Source organism: Denticeps clupeoides, chromosome 14 (genome assembly GCF_900700375.1).
Source record: "Denticeps clupeoides chromosome 14, fDenClu1.1, whole genome shotgun sequence".
Lineage (NCBI taxonomy): Eukaryota > Metazoa > Chordata > Actinopteri > Clupeiformes > Denticipitidae > Denticeps > Denticeps clupeoides.
Window position 1 is genome coordinate 20,069,431 of NC_041720.1, and position 24,757 is coordinate 20,094,187.

The 24,757-nt window shown below is 40.4% G+C and overlaps 2 protein-coding genes across 4 annotated transcripts; one reads left to right on the forward strand and one right to left on the reverse strand.

Annotated features, from left to right (window-relative positions):
- The first annotated feature begins 360 nt into the window (after positions 1-360).
- fam167ab (family with sequence similarity 167 member Ab) lies at positions 361-3,560 on the forward strand. The gene is made up of 3 exons (XM_029002912.1): positions 361-463; positions 1,664-2,035; positions 2,814-3,560. The coding sequence occupies exons 2-3, from the start codon at positions 1,685-1,687 to the stop codon at positions 3,075-3,077; spliced, it is 615 nt and encodes a 204-aa protein (XP_028858745.1). The 5' UTR covers positions 361-463; positions 1,664-1,684; the 3' UTR covers positions 3,078-3,560.
- Positions 3,561-9,815: 6,255 nt separating this feature from the next.
- Positions 9,816-24,753, reverse strand: ccm2 (CCM2 scaffold protein). 3 transcript variants are annotated; one of them, XM_029002005.1, is made up of 10 exons: positions 24,362-24,753; positions 18,799-18,975; positions 15,930-16,013; positions 15,077-15,260; positions 14,456-14,592; positions 12,599-12,734; positions 12,462-12,516; positions 12,105-12,246; positions 11,477-11,615; positions 9,816-10,951 (listed from the first exon to the last, which is right to left on the reverse strand). In XM_029002005.1, exons 1-10 carry the CDS (start codon positions 24,389-24,391, stop codon positions 10,665-10,667), a joined length of 1,371 nt encoding a protein of 456 aa, XP_028857838.1. In that variant the 5' UTR covers positions 24,392-24,753; the 3' UTR covers positions 9,816-10,664. The 3 variants fall into 3 exon arrangements, with proteins under 3 accessions (XP_028857838.1, XP_028857839.1, XP_028857840.1); XM_029002006.1 differs by lacking the exon at positions 24,362-24,753 and adding an exon at positions 20,401-20,538; XM_029002007.1 differs by lacking the exon at positions 15,930-16,013.
- Between the last annotated feature and the right edge of the window lie 4 nt (positions 24,754-24,757).

The following is a 24,757-nucleotide window of genomic DNA, read 5'->3' on the forward strand; positions in this document are numbered from 1 at the left end:
CGAAATAAAGAATGAGAAGTGTGATTTATAGATATGCGAGCACTGCCCGAGCAGGCTTCTTACAAACTCCAGTGCTGGTTGGCTCATCTTTGAACATTAAGACATAAGAAATGTAAATAAATGCAAATTATGTAAACCTGAACACTAAACATGTGACAATGGAATTGCAAAGAAATCAATTAGCTAATTACAACAACGCATTTCGTTTATTTTAAGGAGGTCAGCTCCTGAATTGCAGTAAACTGTAGTAGAGGCTGTAGCTCCATGAGCAGGTCCACGCAGGTCCATGAAGAGCTGCACACTGGCGGCGTTTCGAAAGCGTCTCCGGGCAACGAGATGATGACGACACACGCCCCGCCTCCCCCGAGCCGCCCATCCACGGCGCTTTGAAGAAAGTGACGCGGACTGATCGCCGGTCAGCGCCACTTTCGGCTCAGGAGCGACGACGTTGCGGCCACTTCAGGTGAGACTTTCCTCCCGTGGAGATTCATTTGCGAAAAGATTTTTGTAGGTAACTGTGAGGCAACAGATGCATTATACATTCCATAATGATGCACTGTAAAGAACGTTCATTAAGTACGCAATTCTGTCGTATTCATAAGATGGTATAAGAAGTATTCTGAGGTGTGACGAGCCTGTGCATGCTCAATCGCAGCACGTTTTTCTTCCTAAAGAGTTTAGTTTGGGAGAGATTAAAGGTCTGAGCAGTTCATTCAGTGGCCAGATTAAGTCTGATTCATGTTTAACTCCTTAGTGTCAGTGCTTAGTTACTTATTTTATGAAATGTGAATATCTCATGTCCTATCAAGGTTGCGCTGGCTGGATGATCACTTCCCAGTGCAGGCAGTGTGTAATGTAGGTGTTTGGTTTCTTTGCTGAATAGAGAAGAGATGACTCACAACAGAGCCTCACAACCTGTTAGAACACAGAAGATCTGATGCTTCATCGTTTTACTTCTTTAATGCTTTTCATACACAGTGAGCTTTACTAAAAAAACTAAACAAAACAAATAGACAGAAAACGACTCAAATATAGAGTATATAATAATAAATACATAGGTTTTAAATGTTAAGGTAATCATACTTCATATTATGCCCATATTATATTATAGGGCATCAATAAACAGTAAAGAGTGATATTCAATTAAGAAACTGCTAACATGACACATATATGTAATATACTATATAAAATGCACAGTATGCATGTACTTTAACAGAATAGTTAATGAAAAGATAGAAACCCTGGAGGTATTTTACTATTTCTTTTCCAATAAATTAACAGCTCATGTTTTGAAGGCATGTGCTGACATTAGAGATTGGATAATGACAGTGGAAGACTGGAAAATGCTTACTCATTGGCTGTGTTCTGTTGCTATGGAGACTGCCATCTGAGGATCCAGAGCATGTCATGAGGCATAGATGGAAAGCTTTCATGCATCCAGCTTCTTGATCTTCATGCAGTGGCAGCTCCCTTCTGATCTTTCACAATATTTTTCTCTTTTCACTTTTAAAGTACCAATATTTTTATCTGTTCCAGACATTGCAAGCAGACTGGTTTGTGATGGCTCTACTTGGATGATTGCTTTGTAGACTTTTGGTCGAGTCTTAACGTTTGGTCTTTTTTTCCGACTGTGATTGTGAATATTTTCTACATTTGTTTTAAGGTGTCTGAGAGGATTGGCTGAATGGGATGTCAGACCATGGACTCTGAGGCTTTACCCCAGATTAATGTTGAAGACACAATTGTTTTGGATCATGAAGGTTTGGGTGTTTCTCCAGATGATCATTTGAGAACCCTGAAGGCCTTGACTGCAAAGCTCAGGCTGGAGACCAGACGGCCATCCTACCTGGAATGGATGGCTCAGCTGGAGGCTCCCAGCAACAATTCAGGAGAATCAGGAGAACCTGATGGGAACAGCTGCCAAGAATCTACAGAAGGAAATACCAGCATCACAGGGAAAAACATGCTGCCATCAGAGACTCTAAAGAGCTTTAGAAGTATTGATGAGGCACTCATCTGGCTACGAAAGGAGCTGGTAAGAGAAAGTATAGTCAAAATAATGTGTGAAATATATATAAAAAAATAAGGTCACATAGTGTATAGACTGTCAAATTATAGTTCCCACTCACAGATATGTAACCCTCCCATTAAGGTCTCCAGCAGTTTTTTTACTTGAGTGGATCAGATTAGGCACTCCCATGACAGGGCCACTCAGATTCTTATATTTGTCCATCAAATATAAGAATCAAATCAGATCAAATCAGTTAATTTACTGCCTCATAAATCCGGCATTTTACAGGCAGATTAATAACAGCTAGACAATGTTGTTCACTTCACCTGACTGTGGTTTTGATGTTGATGCCAAAAAAACATGTGCAGCAAAGCATTTGCATTGCGGGCTTGAAATTCACGTTCAGAAGAGTGTGAACAGTGGTCACAAGCATAATCAGCTTTAGCTCAATTATGTCACCTAAGGTATGTATGCATGCATGAGCTGTGAGGCAAGGCATGCAATGGGGCTCCTTTCCCAACAAAGGGGCAGAGAATAATGCTTCACAGTGAGCCTCCACAAACATTTGCACGGTGAAATTAGGTCTTGGTCTGTGACAGTAATTTCTCAGAACTGAGAACATAGTTAATCCCAGATCCAGCTCTTTCAGGAAGGTTCTAAATCAAGGTGGTTTATTTAGCCTCATGTGCTGAGTCTTTTACCCCCAGAATCTGCTTATCTCATGGGTATTGTTTAAGTAACGCATCAAACAGTTCTTTCATGCTCAACAGTTCTCTTCTTCTTCTTCTTCTGTGCTTGGTAGAAAGAGATGCGTTCGCAGGACCAGCAGCTGGCACGACAACTCATGCGTCTCCGTGGGGACATCAACAAACTGAAGATCGAGCAGACGTGCCACCTGCATCGCCGAATGCTTAATGATGCCACGTTTAGCCTGGAGGAATGTGACGAGATGTCAGACCTGCTGTGTGATGGACCAGTCATGCCGGGCTTCAGCCTTTCAGCCCCACTTCGTCTCATTGGCGTGACCAAGATGAACATCAACTCCAGACGCTTCTCATTGTGTTGAGAACACAAGAACCGAGAACGAAAATGTTGAATTCAGAAGTGAACTCTAACTCTTCACTAAACTCTTCACTAAAGCCCCCTGGCCAGTATCAGCTTCTAGAGAACCACCAACCAATATCTGCCATTAGGCCAGGTACATTGTCAGCAATCCACAGTCAAGATAAAGAAACCCTACTCGCGATAATCTATCTAGATCATATAGCTCGAGTTGAGGATTCTATGATGGATTCTACAAACTTTCAGGCTCCTCCTTAGCATCATTTTCCCCTGACATGCATGCCTTCTAGTAATGCCTTAATGATAATCGATATTGTAGGGATCAGATAGACTTAGATCAACAATTTAATCTAGATCTAGAAGAGTTATCATTAGCATGCATGGCTAAAAAGTAAATTTTCTAGATTTGCTATTGGACAAATTGTATATTTTTGTTCAGCTTTTCTTTTTTCTGCTTAATAAATATGTTAAATATGTTACAATGAAATTGAAATTTTCTGTTTTGTCAGCACACCATGGATTTAAATGATGTGTTGTGACGCCACTGTCCCCCAGTACACATTGTAACAGTACACCCACTATCCTCATTTCCTTTAGTTCCAACCCTCAGGGTACAATGCATCTGGAGCAGACGTATGAATAATCTGGCATAACATTTCATAATGGTACAAAGGCGGACCATTACAACAATGTCTCAAACAGACAAATAATGAAACATAATTAGGGTACATAGTTCTGCGAACAATTCTTATTTAGTATAAATGTTTTGTCAGACATTTATATTGTACATTATGAGGTAACCATCTGGTTTCCTGTTCACATTGGACATCTGTGTAGTGATTGCAAGAAACTGACCAATTAGCTGATAGCAGGAAGTCCACATGCATGATGTGTGCATTGCTTCACGTACTTACCTTCTTACCCTGATGTGCCAATCATCGGAAAAACCCTGGGATATGTATTGTGACATCAGAATGTATTTAAATCAATTTAATCTTAACACTTAAAACACATTATTTACTGCAGTAATTAAGGGGTTTTGATTATTTGCTGATTTAATTGTATTAATAAATCATTCATTCATGGGGGCAAAACCTTAAATTAGAAGTAGTTTTAATTAGATTTTTTTTAATAGCATTTTTTCCGCTGAGGACTTGTCAACTCTGTCATGCACACAAAAATGTATAGCATTATAACATAAAGCATGATGGAATAATTAAATGGACTGTGTTTTGTTAGAAACAAGATAATTTAATTAGCTGCACAATCACCCACTCGCTTTCCTTAACTGCTTATTCCTAAGCAGGGTCGACACCGCCAAAACCGAGCACACACACACACACACACACACACACACACACACACACACAAACATGATTCACTCGCACACTCATACCTATGGACAGTTTAGAGTTGCATTTACCTGCATTCAACTTACATGCAATTCTATATTGTTTATGTAGGAAATTAATACCATTATCATTCTAGGACATTTCTGGTCCAGGACCAGAAGAAAAAAGAAGAAAAAAATCTGACCAAAAGTTTTTAACGAAGCAACAGCAGCATGACTGGCTGAAGAGCTGCTACTCGGATAACATCCTGAGCAGTACGAGGACGCTGCAGGGGACTGTCCTATCAACCCCCCTCTTCCCCCTCTACACATAGGACTAAAGGTACAGGTCTCAGTGGTGTCATCTGCAGAAATTCTCAGATGACCATTGTGGCCTGTATTGGGGATGGACAGGAGGATGAATACAGGAGTGTGGTGGGCAGCTTCATTGAGTGGTGTGAGCTGAAACACCCACAGCTAAACATCGCAGAGACAAAGGAACTGATTGTGGACTTTGGTAAGGAACTGACTGTGGACTTTAGAATGTAGACAAAACTAAAGAGATGATTGTTGACTTCAGAAGAGAACGGAGGGACCGCTCTCCACTGAAAATCAACGAACCTTGTGTGGAGATCGTCTACAGTTTTCATCTAGAGTAGAACTTCTCCTAGACTCAACTCAAGACCAACTCAACAGCTAAGAAAGCCAAGCAGTGTCTTTACTTCCTGCGGAGACTGAGGAAAGCCCATCTCCCACCACCCCTCCTGACTCTCTTCTATAGAGGGACTATTAAGAGCATTCTCACCAGCTGCATCACTGTCTGGCTTGGGAATTGCACTGCATTGGACCACAAGACCCTACACGGATAGTGAGGACAGCAGAGAAGATCATTGGTGTCTGCCTTCCCTCCATAAACAATATCTAGAATGAACGCTGCATTTGGAAAGCCACCAGCATTGTGAAGGACTCTTCTCCCTCCTACCATCTGGAAAAAGGTACAGAAGCATTCGGGCACTCACTGCCAGACCGTGCAACAAGTGAAAAAGTGAAAGTGAAGTGATTGTGAAACACAGCACACAGCGCACACAACGAAATGTGTCTTCTGCTTTTAACCCATCACCTAATTGAGCAGTGGACGGCCCAGGGAGCAATGTGTGGAGACTTGCTCGGTGCTCAGTGGTAGTTCGGGCTTCCTTAACCACTAGGCCGCTACTGCCCTTCATTCCACAGGCTATCACAGAGAACTGAACACTCAGGCACTTTCCTCTCTGGACACACACACACGCGCACACACACACACACACACACACACACACACACACACACACACAAAACCGCAGTTATATTGAGTAATATTATCTATTATTACACAGCAGTATTTGCACTATTTTAACTTCACACGTTTATTATTCATTTCACCTTTTGAGCGTGGTCTGTCTCATTGTTGTCTACAAGTTTTGGTTAAATGTTACTCTTTCACTCTCTGTATCCCCTGTTTGCACTTTATGTAGCCCAGTTTGTCTGTGTCGCACACGTTCACTTTATGTCAGTATGTAACTTTGTTCTGGAGAAACATTATTTCATTTCACTATGTACTGTCTAACATGTATGTAGCTGAAATGACAATAAAGCTCAACTCCAACTGTCACCATCAGAGGTGCTGAGGTGGAGGTAGTTGAGGTTGAGGTAAACATTGACAATAAACTGGACTTGTTCAAGAATGAAAGTGAAAGTAAAGTGATTGTCACACGTGATACACAGCAGCACAGCACACAGTGCACACAGTGAAATTTGTCCTCTGCATTTAACCCATCACCCTGAGTGAGCAGTGGGCAGCCATGACAGGCGCCCGGGGAGCAGTGTGTGGGGATGGTACTTTGCTCAGTGGCACCTCAGTGGTACCTTGGCAGATCAGGATTCGAACCAGCAACCTTCTGATTACGGATCCGCTTCCTTAACCACTAGGCCACCACTGCCCCAATACCAACACTGTCAGAGCGCTTTTCTTACTGAGGCATCTCAGGTCTTGCAATGTGTGTAGGAAAATGCTGACTCTGTTCTACCATTCTGTAGTAGAGACTGTTGTGTTCTTTGTATCTGTGTGCTGGGGCAGTGCGGTGAAGACGGCTGATGCAAACAGGCTGAACAAGCTGACCAAAAAGGCTGGTTCTGTCAGACAGGAGAGCCTGGCAGAGGTGTCTAATAGGAGAATGTTAAAAAAGCTTCTCAGTATCATGGACAACCCCTCTCACTCAATGCATGCCTCCCTGATGGACCCTAATCACCTCTAAATGCAGAACTGAGCACCACAGGAAGTCCTTCATACCCATGCATTAAGACTATACAAATACTCCTCATTCTGTAGGTGATCTTTTCAGGATAAGTATTAATGTCCGTTTTTTTCATGGGACTGTGCAATTACACCATTCTATATGTTTTTCATCCCTCAACATTTAGGACAAAATAAAATTCCCTTTGGAAACATGATATAAGTTTTTTCAAATATCATTTTTAATAGTGCATTGAATAAATCTGAGAAATTAAATTACAGGTCTTGAGCTCATTATGGGAGATTTGGGAATTTGGTGGAATGAGCACAATGTGTGACCTTGTTCAGACCTCTGTTGAACCTCATTATGTGGCACACATACATATGAAGTGAAGTTAAGAACAATGTGAGACACTTGAGTGAACAATGACAATACAGCACCTCTGATGGACTTATGGATCTAATTAACAACAAAAAGCTAAACTCATTAGCAGTAAGCTGTGTGAGCTGCCACTTATCAAGGAATGATGAAAGCTGAGAAACATTCCCTGAGTTACCCAATAGAAATATGCCTTTACATTCAGATTTGGCAAGCAGTTCCAGACTTGTGACCTTGAACCAAACATTTCTCTCCAGCACACGTGTGGCAACAGTAAAATATCTTGTTTTGATCTTTCTTCCTCGGAATTAATTAAGGAGATTTAACTAATTTATTCAGGATGTCACCAACATTTGGCTGGACTCTAGTGCCCCCAAAAAAGCACTGTCTCTAACAGTGTCTCTACACTTAATGTAATTAAATCTTGGCAAAATGCTACTGTTAGGTGAAGTCAGTATTCCAGTATAAAGCTAACCTCATTCCATGTACGTTACATACAGGGCCAATGCTAATCAAATGAAAAATAAGCAGTAAATCGTTTATTAAAAGGACACCGCCTGGAGCATGTGTGTAGAGACGCTGCTTTTAGATGCAATACACCAATACAGCCACAATCTATTTTTAATCTGCTCATTAACATATCGTGATCAGTTTTGTCTTTGCAATTGATACGTTGAAAGTAGAAAAAGTATAAGGATTTTCGGATAACAAATGGGATAAAACTGATTGTTAAGAACTCTGAATGAACTAAGAATCTGCATGCACACGTGGTGTCTTCATTTGGAAATCTTGCTGCAGCTCAAACTCAAACTAGGCTAAGCAGATGGCTGCTGAGTAACTGAGTACTACTAGGTTACTGGCCTACTAAAATGAATTACTTACACATTACTTAAACTAAGAATTAATAGAATTAAAGCAAAAAAAAAAGGTCATAAAAAATCAGAAGGTCTTATATTTTGTAAAAATACATCCCAGTTACAGCGGCTCTCTCTAGTATTACTAAATAAGATTATATATATATATATATATGTGTGTGTGTGTGTGTGTGTGTGTGTGTGTGTGCCATTTTGATTGTGAAAAGCCCTTTACCAAAAATGATCATGGGATTCACTTTGCATTTATTTGCACAATGAAGAAGGTATAACCCAAATATGACACCCACATACAGTACTGTATATGACTGTGGGCTAAAGACATACCATGTGATGGAGTGTGGTAGTCACTGCAAGACTGGAGCAATGCGTATATGGGTTTTAAATGAACGTACTGAGTGGAGGGGAGGGACATCAGGAGACTGGCACTAATACTGTGCTGGAAGTGTGAAATAGTTTTAGGAGAGTTTATCCTTCGGTGAGTACTACAGGTAGACATGGCGTAAGAGGAGCTTAGACCTATTAAAGGAATTCTGAACAACCAAGTCTATTTCAGTGTGCATAATCTCAATAGCTTCAGCTTCCAGGTGTCAGGATTCAAAGTGCCATCTTAATGGAATAAGGCTCTCTGCTGCTATTGAAGAGAGGGTGACATAAAACCATCTAATCTGGCTTTTTAGTTCACAAGTTTTCAAAGACCAAATAGCCTTTCATGGAATAACCCTACTTAATTACCAGATATTTTTCATCAATTCTAATATAAAAATATGCTTCTGGAGAACGTATTTTGTGGTCCATTCAGATCATTACAATGAGGCTGGCTCGGGAATCTGGCCAACTACGTAGTTAAGTTGAAAACCAGGACATTGACTGCTTGTTACTGTGCAGTACAGACATATTCAGGTGGATTAGCAGCAGTTATTTATGTTTGTGTGTCCATGAACCCCATTTAGAGCACTGACCGACTGCTGAACGTGGATGCAGACATATTCATTGTCATTAAATTTGTCATTAAAAAAAGTTCGAAATTGGGTATGCCTTTCGCTGAGATCACATACATGTGAGATTCAGAATTGGACCACAGAGATTTGCTGGACCATAGGTTCATGTGCATTCATGTGGAAGTTAGTTTGACACATATTTAAAGAATTCTTTTAGAATCAAGATAGCAGTTAGCTTCTTCCAGGCAGATCTTTTGCCCTGACACAGTACAAAAATTTTGGGGTTTGGGAATAGATTGAGGAAATTATAAAAAATAAAAAAAATGCTGCACTACAGAATAATGACATATTGCATATACAAAGTACTTTTGAACTGATTTGAATACATTACCTACAGTTTTTAAGATAAAAACAATTTGTAGTACCTAGCAACACCGGTTTCTTTCATGATATAGACAAAACAGATGACACTTTTTAAGACCACTATCATGGCTGGCAGGACTGAGGCCAATTTCAAAGTGACTATAGTGTCATTATGTGTCACTCCTCATACACATTGTCTCTGTGGGAACAGTGCCTCGCTCGTTCTGATCACAAGCTTTCTCAGCTGTGACGTTGCCACTCCGCATAATTTGCATGTACACAAAACATTAACATAAATATACTTTAAGATGTGGATTGTATATTTAATAAAGTCATGAAAATGTTTTAAAAAATTCCAATTTAGTGGGATGAGGAGACGTGGTGGCTCAAAAATAAATAATACTAAATGAGCTACAGTGCCATCTACTGGTCACACACTGGAACGCTCTTTACATGTTTCTACAGTATTTACCACGAACAAGTTTAAAAAGGGGCTGAGGTAGTTAATATGAATAAGACTGGATACTGTGTGGACAGATGAAGTCTAACCAGAGACTAAAATTATGTTGATAAAATAATCAAATCCCATAAAAACCCAACATGTGATCATTTATTAGAGTGAATATATATAGTCCTGAATGCTTAGCAAAGGCACACAAAGAGAGGTGACAATCAGAATATTGCCAATGATGGGTTGATTAACAAATTCACTCACACAATCAGCCAGCTCTTGGCATTGTCAATAGAGTTTTCTCTCTAAAAAAATATACTAGGGATGGACAGATTATTGATATTTTTTCAAGATATAAAAAGAATGACATGTTGAGAACCTGATCTTGTATAGCCCCAATTAAAACCTCCATCATCTTATGGGCCATTGAGGCAAATCTTATTATATATTATCAGTATATAGATATATCAAATAGCTTGTTTGGAGAGATCTCATCATCAAACCAACCATTATTTATACACATATATCATAAATGGAACAAAAGCAAAGGTTACAACCACTGGCTGTAAATAAAAAGTGAAAATAAAAAGGGTTAACTAGAATGCGTAACAAAAACGTGCTAATGAAACAAAATAAAAGGGGATAAATATCAGGTATTATCTAATGAAACTAAGAAGAATAACCACATATGACATTACAGCTGTGTTCATATTCCAAAAATTGGCACTCCAAGCACGTTGAGGGGAGGCGCTGGCTGTGAATAGCAGATACTGCTAATAAACAAGGCCTCCCCATCCAACAGAGTCCGTTTTAACCCAACAGTCATCCAATTTGAATGACAGGCATGTGGTAAAAATAGACTTCATGTGACAACATCCAGGCACTCACAGCTGACGGGCCACACAGTGGTGTGTACTGGAGCAATGTTTCCAGCAATGGATAGCGGTCATGTGACTTTCAGAGCACATGGCTGATCCCTTTGTAGCTCAGGACCCCACAGCATCCTGGTCCATGTTGCAGCCCAGAGCCTCAATGTCATTGCTGATGTCTGATATCATGCGGTCCCACTCGTCGCCTTCGGAGGCCACAGTTCCTTCATCTGAGCCACCCACCGCACCATTGCCATTGGTGGTGGAGTCAGAGGCGGAGCTTGCAGTGCGACGGTAACGACCAAAGCTGTCAGTTATGATACCACGGCCATCCTTTACACCAATGGTCTCCAGAAAGTTCTCAAAGTGCTGACTGTCCTTCTCTGGAATGAAAGGTCTCAGACCTGGTAGAAAAAAATAGGTCAGAACAATTTTAAATGTTATCTGACTCACTGGTGGGTTAGTTAACAATCAGGACTAAGATGTAACAGAATTCATGTAAAAGTGATAAGGATTCAGAATATTAAAATGCATGAGTGTTCTGTTCAGATAAGGCAATATGTGAAAAATAAGAGAACCCTCAATACATATGCACTTCACATACTAAAATGTGGAAGAGGATGACTGTCCAAAATGATTTATTATTCATGATGATGAAATTGTTGAAACAACTGACAAATCCACCACCACTAAATTAAGGACAGATGGAAATATAATCATATTTGGTTATGTAAACAAAATATGTTTGCACAGTCCTATATTGTTTATGTGTTTGTATCAATGGAAAGGTTAATAAAGGTTTTCAGAGTGAAGGGCATTAATGTAAAACAATAATTTCCCTTCTTAATGTTGTGCACATTTAAGAGACGAAAGATACTGCTTTCCCATTTTGCCTTTCAAACCACAACAAACAGAAATCTTATGCGTACCCAACAGGAGGAACTTTCTACTGTCACCATAGAGCTGCCGGAGGCTGATGCAGAACTCATGAATGGAAGCACCGTTACGGTATTCGTGCAGCAAAGTGGCAAACTGTTGGATCTCCTGGGAGGAGAGTTTTGTCCTCAACTGCAAAACAGAACATGCCAGGAACAATGAAAATGTAGTCCTGCTAGAACAGTATTTAATCAAAAGATGCAGCATTATGACAAAACAATCATGCAGCAGCCTTAATTTCTTACATTATGTCCCTGGTTATGGTTTACTCTGTAACAGGGTATGAGCGTAAGAGCTGGGTGATAAATGGGATTTGACCATTAATTAAAATCTTTCCTTTAAGACAATGTCTTAAATAAAACAAACAAAAAAAAAAAACTATTCAGATTATCTTATAATGGAATGGTACAAAAAAAATCTGAGATACATACTGTACATTGAAACATACTGTATGTGATTTTGGCCTATTTAAGAAATAAATGTTGTTGCTGTTATGGTTATATCATTCAACCATAATTATGTATCCAATCTAGTAAAATAAGTATAGAAACAAAAATATCGAGGAGCAATTTCATTTTAATAATCAAATTTTCCTATCCCCCCCATCACACAAACACACACCGTAGTCATGTAATCCTGCAGCAGCTCCGCAGCTGTAGCGCTTAGTTCACTTTCACTGGCTGTCTTGGTCTGTGGGGACGCTGGTGTGGAGGGGGAAGAGCAAGTAGAGTGTCCACCGGCCTCCAGAGGGCTCTCAAACAAACTGCAATAAGATAGACACGTGTTATATCAATTGATATGACCAAAATTAGATAATGAATTCATGTCACAGACAATTCTTTTGCTAATCTACTGAATTTCCAGTTTAAACAAGAAAGAAACTTCTTTACAATTAAATAGATTTCTGTATTTAAAAAACCCTGAGAACAGTATGAAATCAGAAATCACTATTAGGACTATTAGATCCAGACTACTTACAATGGGCATTCGTTGTCAAAAGCCTCTTTGACATCCACCTTGCTTGAGGAGTCATCTACAGAATCAAGATCAAGACAAACATTGCTTAAATCAGTTCTAAAAAACTGTCTTTAGACCCATCAACCATGCTTTATTACCACTGTAAAGTGAGTGATGTCTGGTGGGGGTGGTGGCTCCATCAAAGATTGCCCTGTCCAGAAAGTCGATGGTGGACTCTGTGTATACGATCTGGAAGACTTGACTGAGCAGCAGGCAGAGCTCCTCAGCAGCAGCCTAAACAAATCAAGAAATTTGGAGGTAGGGGCTGAGTGATCGATTATTACATCCTGAGGAAAAAAAGTACCAAAAACATAACTTTTTGGTTTAGTGTAAAATGATAGACAAAAGGTTAAACTTGACTAGGTTAAAGCTGTCATACTCGACAGAGTAACTATATTTGACTGAACTGAATGCAATACAGACTACAGGGTTTCTGCAGGTTAAAAGAAGCCAAATTTAAGATATTTTTAAGGCCACTTGAAAGACTTCATTGGAGTCATGAACTACATTTCTCCAAAGGCCAGAGTTCTTCTCAATAGACAGTGTGAGAGCCAGATGCTCTTCTAAAATGCAATATTAGTTGTATTTTATATGAAGTAATATATTATTATTTGATTATTTTTCGTTATATATATTTTTAGCCTTTGTCAATGTTACCAGACTCATATTACCTGTAGTAGAGCAAGCCACTAGAGGGCGAGTGCGATAATTTCAGTGTCTTACTTCAGTGCTACATGATTTGGGAAAAATATATATGATAAATGGCACTTGATTGCCTATAAATAAACAAACAAACAAACAAATAAATAAATAAAACCACATACAAACTACTAATTACTAAATCAGTGCAAATGCCATTTTCCCAATACTGTAGCTATTTAAAATACTGTAGCTATTTAAATAAAAATAAATAAATACAAAACTTTTTCGAAAACACATATATTTTAAGAAAGATGTACTACACATAGTAGTATATAGGAAATGTTAGATATAAATGGGACATTTTAGGGTTTTAGCTGCTGATACAAATTTGAATTTGTTGTTGCTTTTTTAACTACAAGTTCACAGTCGCCCGACTCCATATCCATTCCCATCTGGGCTGTAGTTACACTTTAAATGTGCGTGTTGCTTTAAGAAAGCTGTGCTGTTGTACGGGGTGAGTGTGGCTTTGAATGGCGAAAGAAAAAGGAATATGAACTGTGGTGTGGCGTTTGAATTAAACCCATGTTGTATATGCAGTCACCATCACATGGCTGAGATTTGCTAATGAAATTAAACTAATAATTTTTTTCTATACATTTACTTTCAACAGGCTAACCAATTGTCAAAACTTCACAAGCAGCAAATCATATGGAAAGTATAGGTACTACAGACTCGAAAATTCACTGACTGATCATTTACCACACAAACTCAACCAGATTAAAACGATAGAAATTAATTTTCAGCTCTGCGTTCCCCGACTCCAGTCCAAAACACAACAGCAACGGTTCATAGACTAGTGAGAAGTCCATCTCAGTTGTCAGACTACAGGAATTTTCAACAGGCATTGCAGCTTTGCAGGCCCTCCCCCGGCTACCTAGAAGACCCAATGTTTACACGAGAGACACCAAGCATGAGGGAAAATGTAAAAATCAAAAGCACTATCAGGAAGTATTTCGGTCGGGTCGGTCGAACTTATAAGATAAGTTTGTTTGCTGATACGACATTGTTTTAGAATAATTTAGTTATGGTTGAAAAGGCTCTAAATATATTATGAAGTCTATAGACACTAATTCTATCACTAATTGTGATAGAATGCAGCACAGCACACGGTGCACACAATGAAATGTGTCCAGTTAGTTAACCCATGCTCAGTGCATCTTGGCGGATCGGGGTTCGAACCGGCAGCCTTCTGATTATCCATAACCTCTAGGCCACCACTGACGACATGCTTAAGTCATATAATATATACTCACCTTGGTTTCCACAGCCAGAACAAGCAGACAGCACACCTCCACCAAAACTGTACCACCCTCCGACAGAGAGCTCAAAGTTGGAGACTTGAATAACTCTGGGCATGTGCTTGGACTTGGGGATCCTCCAGGTTCCTGAGCTGAACAGACAATAAACAATAATAAAATATAGTGAATTATTCACTCTCCGTCCTTAAATGCTTAGCCCTGTTACTCAGGGTTAGCCCAGGGTCAGCCCTGTCCTTCAGGGACACTGAAGCCAGACCACAACAGGGCACACACACATCATTCACACACAGGGCAATTTAGAGCCTTTGGACAGCAGGAGGAAACCTGAGAACCCAAAGGAAACCTATGCCAACACAGGGAGAGCTTGCAAACTCTGCACAAACAAGGACTAAGGGATTCCAAGTTATAAAATATGTGGCCACATTGCTAACTGTGAGTCCCACTGTGTGGTACAGTATATATTGTGAACTACAAACTCATTTATGCTAATACGACAGCACCGGCCAAATCCTTTATCCAAATATTGGACAAATTGCATATGGAATATTTTAATAACCAATTGTCACCATTCAGATTAATTTGATTCATCTGACCAGCAAACTTTGTGATGCCTACCAGTCTTGAACACCACTAAGTGCATCGAGTCATCCCGAATGTAGGAGACCGCCGCGATGTCGTGGATGGGCACGCGCAGGATTATGTCCTCACCATCCCGCCTCACCAACTTCACATTGTATGCAGACAGACTGACCACTGCGTCCTGTTCTGATGTCAACTGACCAGCCAACTGATGAGACTTCTGGGAGAAAGAAATGGGCAGATGTACCTTTAAGGTAATGCTGATATGCATTTATCACACAACACAATTTAACTTTTTTTTTTTTTACACTTCAGAGCAACTTAGTTACAGGGAAAGTCCACTTGAAGCAACTCAATTAAGTGTCTTGCTCAGGGAAGTAGTAAGTGCAGTTCGAACTCTGTTTTGTGGACAAAGGAGAGACATAGGCCACAACCAACTCAAGGAGATGGTTTTAAATGGCCGTTTATAGGGTCATGGACTTGTAATTAAAAACAAGGTTCAAACTATAAACACCAAAAACTACATCAGCCAATCAGAGACCAGAAGCATTACGAATTAATATTTGTACACAGGACAGGGGAAGTTTAATGAGTTAGAGCAAGAGAGGAACAATTAGTTTACATCAGACAGTGGAGAACCTGTTTATGACAATCACCCACCCGGAGCAGAAACGATGACTGAGTTGTTCTAATATCACATTATGTGTTTTTTTTTCTGTACAATGCACATGAAGGGGTAACATAAATTATAGGCCAGAACAAGTGAAAGAGCATTGAAGGAAAGGGCATATTTGATATCATGTTGAGGCGAAATATCAAAATCTTTCTCCAGAATCAATTTCTGTACCAATTCTTGGAACAAACCACTTTCTGGAATCCTGGTGCTTACCCTGGCGTTGTCGATAAGCTGCAGCACCTCTGTACGACTGGAGGGGTTCAGGTACCCAGGGACCGATGTCAGTTGCCCTAGATACTGTAGTTCAAAAAGTAAGTAGTCATCAGCTCAGACCTTTTTACAAATGACAAGAAAAATACTAAACAGAACTCTCAGTTATCAGCAGTCTTCTCTCACCAAAAAAATATTTTGAAGGTAAAGCGCCAATGAGCAAGTTTCAACTTCACTTTCACTGACCAGAGAAAAACATGGAATACTATAACACAATACAGCTTACGATGTCTCCCTCGGTCTCCCCTGTTCTCTGAATCCATGCTCACACCTACAGTACTGTGCAAGTTTTAGGTAGGTGTGGGGAAAATTATGATAAACTAAGAATGACAAAAACGAAAGTTTATTTTCTTGATTTAACACAATGCTTCGAATGAAGAGAAGAAGAACCAAAATGAAAAACAATATTTGGGGTGTGACCACCTTTTGCCTTCAAAATCGCAGCAATTTTTCTAGATATACTTGCACATATCATGTTCTAAATCTGGTAGACTTTCAAATCCACCTGTCTTAATGAGAGACCTTTAAGAAGCAGTTGAAAACCCACTTATTCAAAAAGTATTCAGACAAATCTAACACTTACACATGCACACACTGCACAAAATAAATAAAAAAAATTTTTTAAAAATCATTTTTCTTCGTCTAGCACTTAATTTCCGAGCATGTTCTTTTTCTAACAAGTTAGGCCTTATCAGGGCTCTTAGTTTTGTTAACTCAAACGCTATAGAAATCGAACGAGAATTACTGGTGTCTTCCTCTTGTAAGTTGCTTTGGATAAAAGCGTCTGCAAAATAAAGTAAAGTAAACTTAACTATGTCCAGGCTTTTATATGGGTCTTATAGTGGTTCCCTAATACTGTATATGAAGTCTCTTTCCAAAAATTAGCAGTGGTGCAGCTACTTTTAGCGAGTCACACAATGAGATTTCCCCAGGAAACTCTGTTTGGATGTGTGTCGCTTTAAATGCAAATGAGTAGGGGAGAGGCGGTATGAGGAGGAGAGCTGCCTGAGTGGCCATTTGTGGAAATTATGTCAACACTTCCTGGTTGGTGCCAACAGGAAGTAGTGTCAGCGTTTTTCCAGAAATATTTTTTTATTAAAGAACCCATGAGTTTCACGTGACTAAAAAAAAAAAATACATTAGTGCTCAAATACATTTTTACATACAATCACCGAGCAACTGCAATGTGGCACACATTGTGGTAGGTGCCGTACCTTTTTTGGGGGAGGGGAAATGACAACATAAGGGGAGATATTCTAGATCCACCGTCTGAGCTGCTGCTCTCTGAACGTTAAAGCAGAATGACCAAAGCACTTGCCATTTCTAGCCACTTCAGGACCATAGACAAGCTAGTGGAATTCGTATCAATGTTAAATAATCTCACAGTGAAATTTTCATAATAGGGGAACCTTGAAATTTGGACTTATGCATAGTTGAGTCACTTTGTGTATCTATGTTGGAGGCGCATGTCTCTTCCATGAAGACCACTTCTGTCCAGAAAGAAAATGGGTGGTGTATATGAGTCCAACTGGTTTCTGCCAGTTCTGAACTGATGGCACCGTGGAACATTTTATGTGAGGTCATGTGCTTCTAAACTGAATTTTGGGTAACTTCACTTCGCTTGTTGAAGAAAAAAATTAAATATTTACCATCTGTCCAATCAGTGACAAACGTCAGCCCATTAATGGCAAGTTAAGGTGGCTGTGTTGTCACAGCTGGAAAAAAACTGGCTGCCACACCATATGTGAGCACAGCCTCAAGCCAGTTTCAGACCAAACGTTGGTAGGCAATGCACTACAAAACCCTCCTTTTTCTATGGCATGCACATCTGTAAAGTGATTTTGCACATAGTGCCCCGCAAAACAGAGAGCAACATGCCAAAGACAGTGATAGATGAAGAGAGGTTGATTATAGCAGGGTCTGAGTGTCCAGTGCTACTGCTAGTTCTTTTCTCATCACCGTGTGTATGGTGAGATGGTTGGGATCGTGATGGAGGTGCACAATGATTGCATTAACCCCGCAACAACCATGCTTTCACTTCGACTGGAGCGCATGTTGCATTCGGTATGACATCGGCTTTAGGTCCTGACTATGAGCCACGCTTTGAAAATAGATAAAATAGTTGAGCAGTACCAATGGTCATAGCTGTACGAACCGTATGATATAGTCTAACTGAAGGTGTAGTGAACGCTAAATCGCTAGACTGAAACTAAAAACTGATTATGAGAACAACGGCTCTTCATTTTTATCATTTTGCATGTCTGCGAGTGTCAGATATGCATGGATAAGGATGATATAACAGTCAGCAGGGAGATTTTGTCTCATCAGTCTCATCTCCCAGTCATACAGCAGAACTAGATGCAGGGCTCTAGATTAATTTTTTGTATTGGTTACACTGGTGAGGCCAACTTTTTTTTCTTAGGTGCACCTACATTTTTGATGCCATTGCATTTAACACTGCAGTGATGATGTTTGCTGCTGCTTGCTGCTGAACGGCAGCAGGGAGAGGGGAGACTGGGCCAGAACATTTATCACTGCATGTAATGTGTATGTAATGTAATGGCCAATCAGAGGTGGTTTAGAATATGACGTGGACCTAATATGTCTCTGTTGCTTGAACCACAGGGACCTTTTTTCCACCCCGAACAGCTGGCCACACTGGTGCGACCAGTTTTTTTTTTAAGTCAACCCATTGAGAAATTAGGTTGCACTCTAGACTGCATGTTCTCTTCTGCTGTACTGTAAATCCCAGTTAATATGACAAGATGCTCTTATAGCATTACTGCAATCATGCAGGATATGAGCCCCTCACCTTGACTTCTTTCTCAATGTAGTCGTTGAGCAGGATGTCTGGGTCTATGCGGTGGTCTGGGAGGGACAGGGAAAAAGTGTGCAGAGCCCGGCGCTCTGCTGTCTTCTCCTGGGCCTTCTTATCCCTCCCTTTCTCCCCCTTCAGGAAAACTCGCTTTAAAGGTGAAACGATGCCAGGCTGCAGGGAGGGAAAAAGCAACACAATGAGAGCCTATAACCATATTACAAGAGTACTTCAGCTCCTCTGGTTGGTTGTACATTTGAACCGGCTAAAATTTTATGCCGGATGCCCTTCCTGATGCAGCACTGATACCTTCCCCATTTACCAGGGCATGGGACTGACTCCAATACGATCACATGAGTCCCCATGGCTGGGACAGAACACAATATATCAATATTTTCTATGAAGTCTAACCATCTAAGCATTTCTTGACCTACACAAAACACTCTCCAATGGACACGCCATCTTATATGGCTAGCATGTTAACTACTAGAGGTGTGAATCTTCAATGCTCTCACAATTCAATGCCTCGATTATCGATGCAGGCTCCCTAAAACAACTAGTCCAAAAAGAGGAAAAAATCTCCACTACGTCCACCGTCTCCACAGAGGCTGTCTGGTCGGTCGGGCCGACAAAAGATAACACGAGATACAGAACAAAGAACTGCCCCCTGCGAGCAAGACAGACTGCCCTTCTTACACAGCGCCACAACCTAAACATACTTTTAATCAGTGACTCATCCCATAATTTTCTATATTACTTCACGTTGTTTTCAAGAGTTAAAGTCTAGTTCACCAATGTGGACACTTTGATTCGCTACAATGAGCAGAAAAACTGTCGCCATTCACCTGACAAGCGCTTTCCTGCTCATTGGAGCAAACCTAAAGCCGCTTTCAGAACGAGCATGCCATGTGCTGTGCTTGCTGCAAGCATTGCGTTTCTTCTTTTCTAAAGTCCCGGTAAGATGATTAGGTTGTGTTCTAGATCTCTGGACACTCAGAGACTGATAACATCAGCTTTTCCTCCGTTTGCGCTTTGGTTCAACTGGTTCAAAATTCGTCACAAGGACACCGAGTGGCACTACGCAGCGCAAAACTCTTATATAAAGCGGCACTGTACTGAGGTCACCACACACACTACCGGCACTACTTTTTAACGAGAATGCCACTTCCAGAAAATAGTCAAGCAACGTCATTATGATATAATTCTGGGTGACACCTCATAGTCTGTGTATACGTGTGGTGCAAAGATGTTAGCATGCTTCATGGGTATATTTTCCCTATTTAATGCAACATAAAATTATAATCATTATACTCTTTATGCCTTTAAAATCAAATTTTTATATAGATATATAGCCAGCCCTGAGTAGTTAGTTCCTTATCACCAAGACATAACTGGCAAGCAGTCGATTTTGTTCGTATCAGTACACTCATGTTTCTGATGACAATTACAACATTTGTGTAAGAATCACAAAGATTGGGTTGATGAGCAATGACACCTCTCCTTCCCGTTATATCAAACATGCTACGGTTAAGCTTACAGAACGATCGGTACAGAAATCCTCACGCAAAATCAGACAACATATCAGACCAACTTCTCTACCTCATAATCCATGAAGGCTCCCTGAAACAACTAGTCCAACAAGAGGAAAAATCTCCACTACGTCCACCGTGTCCACAGAGGCTGTCTGGTCGGTCGGGCCGACAACAGGTAACACGAGGCACAGAACAAAGAACTGCCCCCTGCGAGCAAGACAGACCGCCCTTCTTACACAGCGCCACAACCTAAACATACTTTTAATCAGGAAGCAAACTAACCGCCGCTTCCTGTGATGAAACCCCTGACGGAACAGAATGGCTTTATACACACGGCCGCTGCGCTGCTTTTTATTTTTTAATTCAGAATCATAAGAAATTATTTTTCTTCTTCATGGCATCCCCTTGACTACATAAACAGTGATAGATGAGACATGACCAAATGAGTTTTGAGAAACAAGCTAAATACTGAGCTACTGATCTGCTTTCAGTTGTGCTGATGTGTGCACACAGCCAGGCAATTTCATTATTGAGCAACTTTGCCACAGTCACATTAACGTTTCATGACCTGTAATGTGAGAAGACGCCTCAGCAGGTTATGTCTGTGCCCTGCTCTACAGCCCCTTTCTATTTCACTGAAGCTTCAACTGTCTTTCAGGTTTAGGACAATAAGAGACATTTTCTGGGACTTATTTGTGTATAGTTGTCTGACATCCCAGTAATGATAAAATCCAGTGATGCAGGCTAAATCTTATTTTTTCCCGCAAGTAAAAGATATAGTACAATCGGGGCCAAATGTTTTGAGAATGACACAGATACTGGTTTACACAAAGTTTGCAGCTTCCATTTACTTTACTTTACTTTACTTTATTTGGCAGACGCTTTTATCCAAAGCGACTTACAATGGGAAGACACCAGCAATTCTCGTTTGATTTCTATAGAAATCATTTCTATTATGGCAATTTGCATATTCTCCAGAATGTTATGAAGGGTGATCATTTCAGAGATTTGAGATCATTTAAGTGAACCTCTTGTTAACACAGGTGAGTGTTGAAGAGTGTTCTTCCTCTTTTAACCATGGTTACCTGCTAAGGAAACATTTTCCAGTCATCATTTTGTAGCATAAAAAGGGCTTCACAGGCGAGGATACTGCTACTACTAAGATTGCACCTAAATAAACCATATCTCATATTAAAAACATCAAGGAGAGAGGATCAAGTATTGTGAAGAAGCTTCAGGGTGCCAAAAAGTCCAGCAAGTGCCAGGAACGTCTCCTAAAGACGATTCAGCTGCAGGATCGGGGTGCCACCAGTGCAGCTTGCTCAGGATTGGCAGCAGGCAGGTGTGAGTGCATCTGCACCCACAGTGAGGTGAAGATTTTTGGAGGATGGCCTGGTGTCAAGAATGGCAGCAAAGTCACTTCTCTCCAAGAAAAACATCAAGGACAGACTGATGTTCTGCAAAGCGTACAGGGATTGGACTGCTGAGGACTGGGGTAAAGTCATTTTCTCTGAATAAGCCCCTTTGTGATTGGTTGGGGCATCTGGAAAAATGACTGTCTGGAGAAGTAAACAAGAGCGCTACCATCAGCCCTGTCTCGTGCCAACAGTAAAGCATCCTGAGACCATTCATGTGTGGGGCTGCTTCTCATCCTAGGGAGAGGGGCTCACCCATTTTTCCTAAAAACACAACCATGAATCAAGAATTGTACCAAAACATCCTCCGACAGCAACTTCTCCCAAGTTTGGTGAAGAACAATGCCTTTTCCAGCATGACAAAGTACCATGACCTTTAACTTTTATGCTTACATGTACAGTGGGGCAAAAATGTGTTTGGCAGCCACCAATTGTGCAAGTTGTACAATTAAAAAGATGAGAAAGTTCTATAATTTTCATCACAGGTACACTTTAACTATGACAATCAGTGGCTGCCAAATACTTTAAGCCCCACGGTATTCCTCTCAATTTGGATGTCAATCATCCAAACTGACCTTTGCCATGCCAAGTAAACTGCTTGCATGACGCATGTAAAAAAGTAGATTCTGATTCTTACTATGGATGCACAATTAATTGAATTTTAATAACAATCATGAAATTAAGATGCCAATATTTACACTTAAATAGCAGGCTCTGTTGCATATAACATTTCTCAAACAATAGTCAGCCAGCCACCAGGGGGCAAACAAAAGCATAGACCATGAGCGGCAACCTCAAATTGTGACTGTGAGATGTTATGTCAGGAGCAGTGAAATTGAGGTGATTGACATTGTGATACACAGCACAGCACACGGTGGCACACAGTGAAATTTGTCTCATCATCCCGAGTGAGCAGTGGGCACCATGACAGGCGGCCGGGGAGCAGTGTGTGGGGACGGTGCTTTGCTCAGTGGCACCTTGGCGGATCGGGATTCAAACAGGCAACCTTCTGATTACGGCGCCGCTTCCTTAACCGCTAGGCCACCACTGCCCCTATAGGTGACCACCCACCCCCACACACACACACACACACACACACACACACACACAGATTTATATACTAAATGTCACATTCAGCCTCTCAGCATGCATCAGTTCCTGCAGTATATTTGGATGGGGTTTCAAACTCAAGATTTTTATTATATGTTATAAAAATTTGTGTTTGACAAATAACATTATTCATGTCACAGAGCATAGACTCTGTCTTCCCACCCCACCACATACAAAAGGCACAACTTCTTTTTTGACACCTGTAAATATTGTATACTTCATTCATTGTCTATATTTCTTGTTTATGGACCTGCCCTCTCTATAGATTTTTAGATAGATAGATATAGCAGGTAAATAAATGTTCATATTGGATATTAAATATAAAGAATGTAAGTATTTTCAGTGACTTGCCTTCGGTTATGTCTTAAGCCAGAAAATGTTGACAGGCTGGTGTTTCTGTTCCTCATATTATGTGTCTTTTCTACATAGGCTTCTTTATTTTGTTATTTTGCTATTTATTGTTAGGTAACTTATTTATGTTTTGAACATAAAAATAGAAAGTGCAATAAAATGTGTTTTACCTAAAATAACAAATAATTGTGATTAATAATAGTGATTACAATATCGATAAAAAATTATCATGAATATCATTTTTGCCATAATTGTGCAGCCCTAATTCTTACTGCATTATCACAAATCTTCTCCTATTTTTACAGTTTTCGAGTTTTATGTTATTGGAACTATTACAATGCTAAATGGTTAAATTATAATGTAATTGAATTAGTATTATATATTTCAGTACTGTTATCACTTATTTATTGGTGCAAATGTTGTACAGTGCATTGCCTGAAGACTGGAAGGTTCCCCAGCACATAAACCAAGAATTTTTCATTTTGTTCTTTTCATTTTCTCTGACCCAGTAACACATAGAATGATTCCTGCATCTCTGTAATTGCAGACGTGTTATTATGATACCACAATTTTACTAATTACCCTTGTAGCTGCTGAGAAAAATTCACATAACTTTGAGCATGTCATTTTCAAGCAGGAATCTATGAAAATGTGCAACCGATTTAAAACGCGACCAGTGCAAGTCCTCCACCTGGCGGACACTTCATATATTCTCCTTTATTTCCACAAAGCAGACTTGAACTCCCTGGCCACACAACAGGTCCGGGAAGGAAGGCTGCAGCTCTGGAATTAAATACATTAGTTGGGTCAGCAGTTCACTGATCGAGTGAGCTGACTTAGCAAGAGAGTAATGACAGTACAGGCGACACCCTTCCAGGACAGTCTATATGTAAAAGAATTGGACGTTTAGTGGGACTACTTACTGGTACTTTTTTAAAATGTGTGTATAATGTATATTCTTTGCAAACCAGCATAGAACCACTTTTTTTTTTTTTAGAATGTAGATCTATTCCTTTTGATAATTGAAATATGTAATCTCGTCCGGCTCTACTCATCCCGCCCGTGGTTTTACTTGCGGGAATGTTCGCTCCATTCGCGGCGCTAACGTCAGACAGGAGAACTGATTAGCTTCGTGCCATGGCCACAACTCACCTTTTTCATCTTCTTCACATCCTCCTCCATCTCTACTGGTCACATCGCCTCGTTTCCACGCGGCTCTCTGAAGCAGACGACGTGACGGAGCTCGGGGACATCAGGCCGGAGGCTACAGCGACTTCACATGAGACATTTCCCCCCAAAAAACAGAAATGAGAGGCTATCTCCCCACCCAGCGAAAACATGCTCTCCAGAGCATTAAAGCGAAAACGTGCGTACGTACGCACAGCGCAGCACACGGCGGCCCTCGCTGACAACGAACTACACTCGGAACCATTGAGTAGTTACTCCACAAGAGAGAAAAGAGGAGCAGAATGTGAAACATGAACAACAAGAAAAGTTTTCAACCCTGCCGCCATTTTGGGCGTACAGCTGCTACCCAGCATGCACCGC